The sequence below is a fragment of the Zootoca vivipara genome, chromosome 2, assembly GCF_963506605.1.
Source record: "Zootoca vivipara chromosome 2, rZooViv1.1, whole genome shotgun sequence".
In the NCBI taxonomy this organism is placed as follows: Eukaryota; Metazoa; Chordata; class Lepidosauria; order Squamata; family Lacertidae; genus Zootoca; species Zootoca vivipara.
The window spans coordinates 3,841,120-3,853,352 of NC_083277.1; the positions used below are offsets into that span (position 1 = coordinate 3,841,120).

The window sequence follows — 12,233 nt, forward strand, 5'->3', positions numbered from 1 at the left end:
AGTAGTGATGTATGGAAGTGAGAGTTGGACCATAAAGAAGGCTGATCGCCGAAGAATTGATGCTTTTGAATTATGGTGCTGGAGGAGACTCTTGAGAGTCCCATGGACTGCAAGAAGATCAAACCTATCCATTCTTAAGGAAATTAGCCCTGAGTGCTCCCTGGAAGGACAGATCGTGAAGCTGAGGCTCCAATACTTTGGCCACCTCATGAGAAGAGAAGAATCCTTGGAAAAGACTCTGATGTTGGGAAAGATTGAGGGCACTAGGAGAAAGGGACGACAGAGGACAAGATGGTTGGACAGTGTTCTCGAAGCTACGAACATGAGTTTGACCAAACTGCGGGAGGCAGTGCGAGACAGGAGTGCCTGGCGTGCTATGGTCCATGGGGTCACGAAGAGTCGGACACGACTAAACGACTAAACAACAACAATGCCAGTATGAACCCTTTTCTAGAGTGTTATGTGTCTCTGTTCCCAAATACCTGACCAGGAGAACCTCTATCTAGTCTGGATTAACCCTTCAGGAGCTGAACATCCTCTTAATTCTGCCCACTGCTGGGTGGTCTGGAATGATATAGGGGGTTAGAGAAACATTTTTCTCCCTCTCTCATAGAATCAAGGAATTGTAGAGTTGTAAGGGATCCGAAGGGTCATCAAGTGGCCATCCAACCGCCTCCTGCAACACAGGAATCTCAGCTAAAGCATCCAGGACAGGTGGCCATCCAAACTTTGCTTAAAAACCTCCAAGGAAGGAGAGTCCACCACCTCTCATGGGAGTCCGTTCCACTGCCAAACAGCTCTTACTGTCAGAAAGTTCTTCCTAATGATTAGTCGGAATCTCCTTTCTTGTAACTTGAAGCCATTGGCCCAGCCCCTAGCCTCCAGAGCAGGAGAAAACAAGCTTGTTCCCTCTTTCATGTGACAGCCCTTGAAATGTTTGAAGGGCCCCTCAGCCTTTTTTCCAGGCTAAACAGGACCAGCTATTTCAACCGTTCCTCATAAGGTTTGGCTCCCAGACACTTGAAATATATAAAATTAAAAATTAAAAAATAGTCCAGTAGCACCTTAGAGACCAACTAAGTTTGTTCTTCGTATAAGCTTTCATGTGCATGCACACTTCTTCAGATACACTGAAACAGAAGTCACCAGACCCTTATACATACCGTGTTTCTCCGAAAATAAGCCATACTCCAAAAATAAGCCATAGTGATAGGCAGTTTAACCTTGTAGGTTAAACTGTACCATACTTAATAAGAAAAAAATACGACCTTCCCTGAAAATAAGCCACCGTGTTTTTTTTAAAGGAAAAATAAATATAAGACGGTGTCTTATTTTTGGAGAAACACGGTAGTGGGAGGGTGGGGTGAGGTTTTTCTCAGGAGGGTAGTAGGAGATGGGTGATTGACTCATTGCGTATGGTAAACCTGTTGTTTATTTTATTTTTATATATATTTCGACTGCGTCAGGCCAACACAGCTACCTACCTGTTTCCAGACCCTTGATCATCTTGGTTGCCCTCCTCTGTACACATTGCAGCTTGTTGACATCTTCTTAAATTGTGGTGCCCAGAACTGGACACAGTACTCTCATGACATTAGAACTCATGGGCATCCAGTGAAACTGAATGTTGAAAGATTCAGGATGGATTCAAAAAGTAGTTATTCACATGGTGCCTAGTTCAACTGTAGGGATACAGGTGGCACTGTGGTCTAAACCACTGAGCCTCTTGGGCTTGCCGATCAGAAGGTCAGCGGTTTGAATCCCTGCGATGATGGGGTGAGCTCCTGTTGCTCTGTCCCAGCTCCTGCCAACCTAGCAGTTCGAAAGCACGCCAGTGCAAGCAGATAAATAGGTACTGCTGCGGCAGGAAGGTAAACGGCGTTCCCGTGTGCTCTGGCCTCCATCTCGTTGTGCCAGAAGCGGTTTAGTCATGCTGGCCACATGACCCAGAAAGCTAGCTGTGGACAAACGCCGTCTTCCTCATCCTGAAAGCGAGATGAGCACCGCAACCCCACAGTCACCTTTGACTGGACTTAACCATCCAGGGGTCCTTTACCTTTACCTTTTTCCTAGTTCAACTTTGAAACTCGATTCCACAGGAGGGAGTGATGGCCACCAACATGGATGGCTCAGAGGATCAGACAAATTAGGGGGAAAGGCTATTGGTGGCTGCGAGCCATGAAGGCGATGCTTTGCCTCCACAGTGATGCTTCTGAATACCAGCTGCTGTAAACCACAGGAGGGGGGAAAGGGCTCTTGTGCTCGGATCCTGCTTGCAGGCTTCCCACAGAAATTTGGTTGAGCAACGTGAGAACACAACACTGGACTAAACGCATTGCCCTGATCCAGCAGGCTCTTCTTATGTGCTTACATTAGGTTACATAATCTTTCTCCGCAGAGGACATGAACTGCAGGGGAATGGAAACATTGTTGCATGTGCCGTATGCAGGGTGGAATGCAACACGATGCTTCCTTACAGCCCTAGATTTTGGGTGGCTGAGCTGCCACTGTCACACGGTGAGTCCCTACAATGTGCCCTCCTTTTCCTGGCAGACATTTCACACACACCCCACACACAAATCATAGAATTGCAGAGTGGGAGGGGACCACAAGGGTCACCTAGCTCAAATTCCTGCAATGCAGAACTCTCTCGCCCACATGGGGCTCAAACCCATGGCCCTGAGATGAAGAGCCTCATGCCAATGCAGTGGGTCCTTTGGCACTCACCTTGAGAATGTCATAGGCGTCACCTTCACCCCACTGAAAAGGTTCAGGTTTGTAGCTGATGCCTCCCACAACATGTTTCTTAGCTGTGCAGTGACGAACGTCCGGGTCAAGCAGGTAGTGCTGCCTGTAGATGTAACCTTTGAGGTTCTTCACGGGGAGCAGATCATAAACCTGACCACAAAAGTAGCCACAATTCAGCATGTCCTAAAATGCCCCTGCTATTTTTTCTATATTTTTTTACAAAGTAATAATCATAAATAAACAAGAATAAAAATGTGCACCCCACCTCCAAGACCATTCTATTGCTACAGTACTATCCAACCACCCGCAATTTCAACACCTCTTGCGAAGTCAAAATAAAAATAAATAAAAATGAATAAATTGTCCAGTAGCACCTTATAGACCAACTAAGTTTGTTCTGGTATAAGCTTTCATGTGCATGCACACTTCTGAAACAGAAGTCACCAGACCCTTATATATAGTAGGAGGGTGGGGTACATAGCTGCCAAGTACCCCGTTTTCCCCGGGAAACCCCTGTATTTTCTTACCGTTTCCCGCAGGTGTCCCGAATGGCAAAATACCCTGGATTCCCCTGGATTACGGAGCTCCTGCCGGCGGCCATGTTCTTCTGGTGCTGCGCCGGCACCGGAAGTCGCTTCTATGCACTTCCGGACATGCGTAGAAGCGACTTCCGATGCCGCTGTGCCCATTTCCAAAATGTCCGCAGTGCCAGCAGTCGCTTCTACCCATGTTCGGAAGTGCATAGAAGTGACTTCCGGTGCCATGGCGCTGCTGATCCCGGATTTTTCAATCCGGAACTTGGCACCTGTAGTGCAAAAGGGATTCTGGAAAAGGCTTAATGTTGGGTCCCTGTTCTGTTTAGCTTGGGGAGAGAAGCCAAGGTTGGTATTTGGGAAGGTGCTTGGCTTTCGTGCCTGGCGTTCCTTTAATATAAGCTTTTCTCCTCTTCCCTTAATTGCCTTGGAACAACTCCTCGGATGGTTGTTAATCAGCCGTTGCCCAGCTGCAGTGAATAGTTGACAAGTGATTTATAGTTTTGGCCTTTAATCATTGGTTCCCTGGCAGGGTTAAGGGAATCCTGATTGGATAATTACCAGAGTCCCATGAGGGGGGATTAGTATAACTAGCTGGCATCTCAGATGCTGATTAGAGTGTGTTGGTGGGCCAGAGGAATACTTTGCTGTTGTTGGGAAATTCAGTGGTGGTCTGCCAAGGACTCAGTTATGTCTTGCAGGAGAGAAAGGATTTGAGAGGAAGTACTTGATTCACCTGGAGTCAAATTCCTTTTGTTCTGAGTATTAGTTTTAGCTATATTAAACAATGTTTTTATTTTTGTGTTTGTAACTGTTTAAAGAATCATGCACTTTTATTTTTAGTGTGAGTTTTATTCAATAAAACTTTGGTTCATATTTTTTGTGTGGTTAATTGCTCTTGAAAAGTGAAGTTGAGTTCAGTGCCTAACCAATTCGGTCCCTACAAAGACAATTTTGGGTGATAAAGGACGGCACGTCAGAGTGAGTTTACAGGGTGTAACCTGAGAAAGGGGTAGAAGTTAATCTCCCAACACTTCTACTGGGTTATACAGAGTGGGAGTGGTGGCAGCCTCCCTGAGTTCTGTTTCGCCAAATGATAGTTGGCCCCACAGTGTCCCCTAAGTCTGCTGGAAGTGGGGAAGTTGGGGATTACAGAGGGGCCTCTTATCACTACAGCACCTATGGTGGGGTATTTCTCAGAAGGGTAGTGGGAGATGGGTGGTTGACTCAATGGGTATGGTAAACCTGTTGACGACTGTTAACAGCACCAATCCAAAACCTGTTCTCTCTAGGGGTGAAGCCATCAGCAGACCTCTCTGCTGTTGTTTCCAGGGGATTGCAGACTCCATTACAGAGGCCACACCTTCATAGAATCACCTTCATAGGAATGGACCCAAATGGACCATCTGGTCAGATCCCCTGCAATGTGCAAATCTCAACTACATCATATAAGACAGGTGGCCATCCAGCCTCAGCTTAAAAACCTCCAACGAAAGGGAGTCCACCACTTTCTAAGTTAGTCTGTCCCGCTGTAGAACAGAGCTCTGACCACCAGAAAGTTATTTCCAATATTTAGCTGGAATCTCCTTTCTTGTAATTTGAAGCCATTGACTCGGGTCCCACACTCTGGAACAGCAGAAAAAAAGGTTCCCCTATCTTCAGCCTTGAAGGTGTGAGTGCCTGGAGGCGGTTGGAGGTTGGATGGCGGCTAACAGATTGAGGTTGAATCCTGACAAGACAGAAGTACTGTTTGTGGTGGACAGGAGGCGGGCAGGTATGGGGGACTCCCTGGTCCTGAATGGGGTAACTGTGCCCCTGAAGGACCAGGTGCGCAGCCTGGGAGTCATTCTGGACTCACAGCTGTCCATGGAGGCGCAGGTCAATTCTGTGTCCAGGGCAGCTGTCTATCCGCTCCATCTGGTACGCAGGCTGAGACCCTACCTGCCCGCAGACTGTCTCACCAGAGTGGTGCATGCTCTAGTTATTTCTCGCTTGGACTACTGCAATGCGCTCTACGTGGGGCTACCTTCGAAATTGACCCGGAAACTACAACTAATCCAGAATGCGGCAGCTAGACTGGTGACTGGAAGCAGCCGCCGAGACCTCATAACACCGGTCTTGAAAGACCTGCATTGGCTCCCTGGACGTTTCCGAGCACAATTCAAAGTGTTGGTGCTGACCTTTAAAGCCTTAAACGGCCTCGGTCCAGTATACCTGAAGGAGCATCTCCACCTCCATGGCTCTGCCCGAACACTGAGGTCCAGTGCCGAGGGCCTTCTGGCGGTTCCCTCGCTGCGAGAAGCCAAGTTACAGGGAACCAGGCAGAGGGCCTTCTCGGTAGTGGCACCCGCCTTGTGGAATGCCCTCCCACCAGATGTCAAAAAGGAAAATAATTACCATACATTTAGAGGACATCTGAAGGCAGCCCTGTTTAGGGAAGCTTTTAATCTTTAAGAAATTAGTGTATTTTAATATTTCTGTTGGAAGCCGCCCGGAGTGGCTGGGGAAACCCAGCCAGGTGGGCGGGGTATAAATAATATATTATTATTATTATTATTATTATTATTATTATTATTTATTATTATTATCAGATCACCTCTCAGACTTCTCTTTCCCCAGGCTAAACATACTCAACTGTGCCTCACAAGACTTGGTTCCCAGGACACAGTTTGGACAGAAAGGAACGGGTCCATTCAACACTTTGCCAAACATTTCAAAAGTGGATACAGAAGTTCTATGCATCCCCGGTCCTCACTTTCTCAGTCCGGCATATAACTGGAATGAAACTTAGCTTTTAAAAATTGTTGCATGCACCCCAGCCTCTGAACCATACCTGCCAAGTCCCGGACTGCAGAATCTGGGACAAGCAGCCGTGTGACACCGGAAGTTGCGTAGATGCAACTTCTGGTGTCGCTTTGCCCATCTATGGGCACCAAAAATGGCCACCGCCAACACCAAAAGTCGTGTCTACGCACTTCCGGTCATGCGTAGATGCGATTTTCGAAGCCGGCACCAGCCATTTTCAGTGCCCATAGATGGGCAAATCAGGGGGGGGGATGGCCGCCAGCAGGGGAATATAAGGGAGAATCACGGGAGACAAAGTGATACGGGGGACCGCCGGGAAAAGGTAAGAAAAAGCGGGGGTTTCCCGGGGGAAACGGGGTACTTGGCAGCTATGCTCTGAACTCGAAAGACTCCAGAGGTTCTAGCGATTATCCAGAGTTTGGCTTCCTTGGCAAAGGTATATGGAGATATATGGCCTTGCCCCTGTGATTGAGGAGATATATATTGATAGATATATTTTGGAGATATATGGCCTTGCCCCTGTGATTGAGGGGGCCAGGGCCATGCGATGTCAGCATGCCGGGCATACATGCCACCTGGCTCGTGTACATGACATCAGCACACCCTACGGCAGGGGAGCGCAAAAGTGGCTCCAGAAATGTTACACATGAAGACAGCTTCAAAGGCAGATTTGACTCACAATCTTAGGGGATATCTCAGCTTCAGGCTTCAAGAGAAAGACACTCTTATCCACAGCATGGACAGCACAAAGGGAGCCTTTGGAGGCAGCAAGATGAAGGTGAGTTTTGCTGGTAGGGAGGCCTTCAGCATCAGAGAACCACAGGTTCACCTGGAGGCATTAAGGGCATTTGAGAAAATTGTGAAAACAGGTTATTTATTGGGATGGAGTGATTTTTGAAGCTGTTGTTAAAGTTGCAAAACAACGAAGCACGGGACGGAGCAATGGATAATTTCTTAAACAACAAGGGGATAATTATTATTATTATTGGTATTAGTAATTGAATTACAATTTGGTATTGTTATAATGAGGCTATTATTGGATTGTAATTGAAAAATTGATTAAAATTATGATAAAAAAGGGAGTTTGAAGAGTCCGTTCTATTACATGACAGCACAGAGATAATCCCTCCTGGGATTTGTCTTCTCAGCTTGGGTTGCCCTCCTCAGCTGCCAACAAGTTAATATTCTGCTTGTTAATATTCCCGCTGGAAAAAATGGTGCTCTACGGACTACCAAGTGACAACTTTGGCAAAGGTTTATGCCAGAGCGGGAATAGACAGACTCGGGGCCATGTCTGCCCTGGGCCTCAGAGAGTCCCCACAACCTTACCTTGTTTGCGAAGCAGTTCTCCACGGTGAAATCTGCCGAATGGGCCACTACTTCTCCACTGGGCAAAATCGTGTAGATAAGCAAACGGGTCAATGGAGCAGTGTCCATGTCAACTGAGAGGTCCAGAGAAAACACCCCTTTGGCTGGTAGATAATGAAATGTTCGTGTAAGTCTAAAATAGACTTGAAATGATCCTTGCATAGTTTTGCCCCTAACAACAAATCTGCCCCTAGCAACAAGTTTTCTGCTAGCAACAGGTCTTCCCCAGCAATAGGGTTTCCTTAGCAACAGACTTCTCTATTAGACAGGCTCTGAAGGAGGAGGGGTGGTCGCCACTCTGCTCAGATGGCTGCAGAGCAGGGAGGAGGAATGAGGAATGAGGAATGATTCTCTGTCCACAGTTTTACTTTATTGAGGCCAGCAGTTGTATAAGTTGTAATGCTAATTCTTCCATCAGTACTTTAAGCAGAACTGGAATGGGTGAGGTGAGCTGAACTGAGGAAATTTATTGTGGGAGACTTTCTGGGTGACACTGCTGACTGAAAAGGGAACCCCCCCAAAAAACGATTGGCATAGTGCACTGACACAAAATTCCCAATGGGGAAGAGAGGGAGGAAGAGAAAGATTACAATTCATGAGTATAACATTATATTGTCTATGAGTATAAAATTGAGGAAACTCTGAATCAAGGGAAGTAATAGTACCACTGTATTCTGCTCTGGTGAGATTCTGGGCACCACAGTTCAAGAAGGATACTGACAAGCTGGAACGTGTCTAGAAGAGGGCAACCAAAATGGTCAAAGGCCTGGAAATGATACCTTATGAGGAATGGCTTAGGGAGCTGGGTATGTTTATGTAAATATTTTTTATTTATTTTTTGTTTAGCCTGGAGAAGAGAAGGTTAAGGGGTGATATGATAGCCATGTTCAAATATATAAAAGGATGTCTGTCATGGATATGGCATGGGAGTTATAGTATGCACAACTCTGAATCCTTGGTCAAGAGCAATGGATGCTGGGAGAGACAGCAAGAGCAGGCTGGGCCTTTAACAAAACTTGCTAAGTCCCTCTCTGCTAGCCCCAATTAGCTGCCTGCAAAGGAATGTGGTAATTGCCTTTGGCTGGAGAAGAAACACCGGTGTTCCCTATTTCCTTCTGGTACGGATGGGAGGGGGTTTAATCACTCTATCCTGTCCACCTGGGGTCGGCTTGACCGTGATGAGTTGGGAGGGAATGAGAGCACTGTCTTACTATCTGCTAGTGTTAGATCAGAGTGTGAAGTAAGACAGGTGAAGACAAATGGGCAACACCTGAAATCATTGGTAAACTGCTAATTGGAGCCTCATTTCCATTGGTGGGAAAACGGAACCCCACCTGACCCTTTCCCCATAACTTGGGAGTTCTAGCATTAGAACTTTGCATTTTGCCACTTGCAATTTTGCCAGAGCTTCTGCGAGTATGAAGCTGTGAAAGGAGAAGGGGGGCCTGCGGGCTGCGCCTTCTGAAAGCTTTGCAACAAGTTATATCTTCATAACCGTATGTATCCTTTAGTTAGAGCAATTTGAATGCTTATGTTTATTATTTGCGATCTCTGTAACCTCACAAGAAATGTGCACTGCTATTTTTAAGTTGTATGTTTTACACTTTTTAATAAAGCCTTGAAAAGGTATATTTTGGTTTGGACCTTGAGTATTGTTCAGGGTGGGGCAACTAGTCCGGTCCCTTGACCCTTTGGTCGCATACTGAGTGTTGGGCTACACAAGTGAGTGTGCCTGGGTTTGAGTAAAGAAACCAAACCAGTTGAATTTCTGCCTGCTTTATTAAGAGTAGTCAGAGGCTTGCAACCTTGAACAAGGCGGAGGAGCTTTCCCTTTTGGGCTCTCTGGCCAGGTGCAAGTGAGAAAGGGTGGTGGCAGCGAACTACCGGGAAATTGTTTTGACTACGGCTCACAAGAGAAGTGCCGAGTTGTGTGTTTCCCACACGTTGCAAAAGCCAGGAGATTGGCTGGGTCAGGCAAGTGAGAGCCACAGACCATTACAATGTCATATAGAGGAGGGAGAAAGATTGTTTTCTGCTGCTCCAGAGAAGCGGACACGGAGCAATGGATTCAAACTGCAGGAGGGAAGATTCCACCTAAACATTAGGAAGAACTTCCTGACAGTAAGAGCTGTTCAGCAGTGGAATTTGCTGCCAAGGAGTGTGGTGGAGTCTCCTTCTTTGGAGGTCTTTAAGTGGAGGCTTGACAGCCATCTGTCAGGAATGCTTTGATGGTGTTTCCTGCTTGGCAGGGGGTTGGACTGGATGGTCCTTGTGGTCTCTTCCAACTCTATGATTCTATATCATGCAAGAAGCGCAAGGGCACATGGCAGCATATGTGGTGGCATTGTACTAAGGTGTGGGTTTTCATTATCACCTGGGTTTATAAAAAAATGGGAAAGGTCACCAAGAATGAAGGGAGGAAATTGGAATGGGGTGCCACTTACCTTCTCTGTGCTCCACAGGCAGCACATGGGTCCCTGATCGCACAATGTTCCCCTTAGACATCACCTGCAGGGAAAGCGGAAAACTCCCAATAAAAACATAAGATAACAACAGCCTGCTGGGTCAGGCCAATGGCCCATTTGGCTCAGTATCCTGCTCTCACTGTGACCACCCAGCTGCCTACAAGCTGGAGGAGGATGGAGGAGGCAAACATCTGGTTACACTGATATGCCAGTAGTTCTTACACACAGGGAGCTGGTGGCTTCCAGAAACAATCTCTCTCCTGGTAGTACAACATGAATTGCCATTATGCTTGAGCCCAGGGGCGTGACAATGGGGGGAGATGGGGTCGTGCCGCCCTGGGTTCCACTTGCGGGGGTTCCACTTTGTTGTTACAACAACTGCCATCCGAGGCCCCAAGGTCATGCGTCGTGGAGCCTGCTGAGGGCTGGGCCTGGCCTGGGGAAGTTCCACTGGGGGGGACACTTCGGCACCCCCTCCCACCTATACTGTCGACGGCCGCCAGGCCCATCCGATCTGAGGCCCCAATGTTGCCGCCCGGCGCCGCCATTTGCCACTGTTGAGTGGCATGTGAAGCAGCCAATGGAGCCTCGCCTCACCCCTGGGAGGGGCGAGACAAGGCTGCTTCACATGCCACCCAACGGTGGCGGGTTGGGCTGGGCCGTGCACCTCCAGTGCCAAGCTCCAGGTAAAAAGCCTGCTCGGTGTAGCGGGCATGACGCACCGAGTGGGCTTTCTACCTGGAGCTTGGTGCTGGAGGCGTGAGGCTTTGGAGTCGCCGGGGGGCGGCGATACCCCGCCACGTAACAACACATGGCAATTTGCCGCCCCGGGTGTCGCAGCGGCTCGCTACGCTCCTGCTTGAGCCTGTCTTTGCAATTAGAAATCAAACATAGTTGGCAGCTGAAAATGGATTTGAATGAGCACTATTTAAAGTCCTTTCCTTAAAAAAACACACACACACACACCAAAGACGTGTCAGAATAAAACAGCTGGCAGACAGACAACAAGGGAGCCAGTCTAACTTCTCTATGAAGGGAATAATAATTAATTTATACCCCGCCCATCTGGCTGGGTTTCCCCAGCCACTGTGGGCAAATTCCAATATAATATTAAAAATACAATAAGACATAAAACATTAAAAACTTCCCTAAACAGGGCAGCTACTGAGAAGGCCCATTTCCAAGTCCCTACCAAAGAAAGGCCACTCTGTCCAGGCTTACCAAATAGTAAAAGACCATCTCCTGCTCTTTTACGACAGCTGGATTCAGAATATAATGGACCCGGAGCGTCTGAGTTTGACCACAGCTTAAGGTCCCAGGAACACGCTCAATGTGGAGGTAGCTTTGGCTTGGTGAGTAAAAACGCCCCGCTGAACGAGATGCACCCTGGTGATGGGGACTGATCCAGCCCTGTTCACATGCAGAGTTCGGTTTATAAGATGCCTGGCAAACAGAAAGAAAGAGGAAAATGGCAGGTGCTCAGGTCCTGGAGAAAATAAATCCTTGTTGTTCCTGTATTAGGGAATCATCAGTGCCTTGGTGAGTATGATATCAACTTTGTGATATTACACCAGCTCGAGACTCATCTCAGACCTATTTGCATGCCCAGCAACCAACACACACCTTTAGGAGAAAATAAGAGTCAAACGTATCAACCCAACAGCCATTTCTGCTGTCACATACACAGTCCCAGCCCTTGGGGGTGTTTTTCTAGTCCCAATACATTTCCTGGAGGTGTATTCTGGATTCAGAAATGGAAAGAGCAAGAATGAAATTAACGGGAAATGACAAATCCAGAAAAGGTGATGAAGGAGAAAGAGAAAAGAAAAAAGTAGGAGCCACAGGAAACTGAAACTCAAAGCATTTTTTAAAATTTCAACCTCCAATTGATATTGGAGAGGTTGGATGGTCATCTGTCATGGATGCTTTAGCTGAGATTCCTGCATTGCAGGGGGTTGGACTAGGTGACCCTTGGGTCCCTTCCAACTTTAAGACTCTTATCATTCTATGATATCCCGTGTTTTGTGCTTGCAAAGTATAAATCTGACTTATTTAGTGCTGAATCCCCTTGAACACTCACCAGGATACTGAGTTCAGGACCTGTGAAGTTATCAGTGTCTATGGAAAACTGGGCTCGCCCCTGGTCATCTGTTATGTAGTTGGTGCTGGTTCCAGTTAGATGTACCCTAATCTGAATTGTTTCATTGGCAATTGGCGCTTTGGCAGCATCCACAAGCTTCACCTAGTAGGGCAAAAACAACACATATAGCAGTTTGGTCTTACGATGAATTGGGAGGGAGATCAGTGGTGGAGC

The 12,233-nt window shown here is 47.3% G+C and overlaps 1 protein-coding gene across 2 annotated transcripts in view; it reads right to left on the reverse strand.

Annotated features, from left to right (window-relative positions):
* LOC118081112 (alpha-2-macroglobulin-like) overlaps nt 1-12,233 on the reverse strand; it is a 54,625-nt gene that overhangs the window by 31,023 nt on the left and 11,369 nt on the right. For both annotated transcript variants that reach the window (XM_035107300.2, XM_035107301.2), the window contains 6 exons: nt 12,000-12,161; nt 11,141-11,362; nt 9,899-9,962; nt 7,416-7,558; nt 6,766-6,915; nt 2,728-2,898 (listed from right to left, as the gene is read on the reverse strand). In XM_035107300.2, coding sequence (XP_034963191.2) covers nt 2,728-2,898; nt 6,766-6,915; nt 7,416-7,558; nt 9,899-9,962; nt 11,141-11,362; nt 12,000-12,161 — 912 coding nt within the window. The remainder of the gene's footprint in view (nt 1-2,727; nt 2,899-6,765; nt 6,916-7,415; nt 7,559-9,898; nt 9,963-11,140; nt 11,363-11,999; nt 12,162-12,233) is intronic.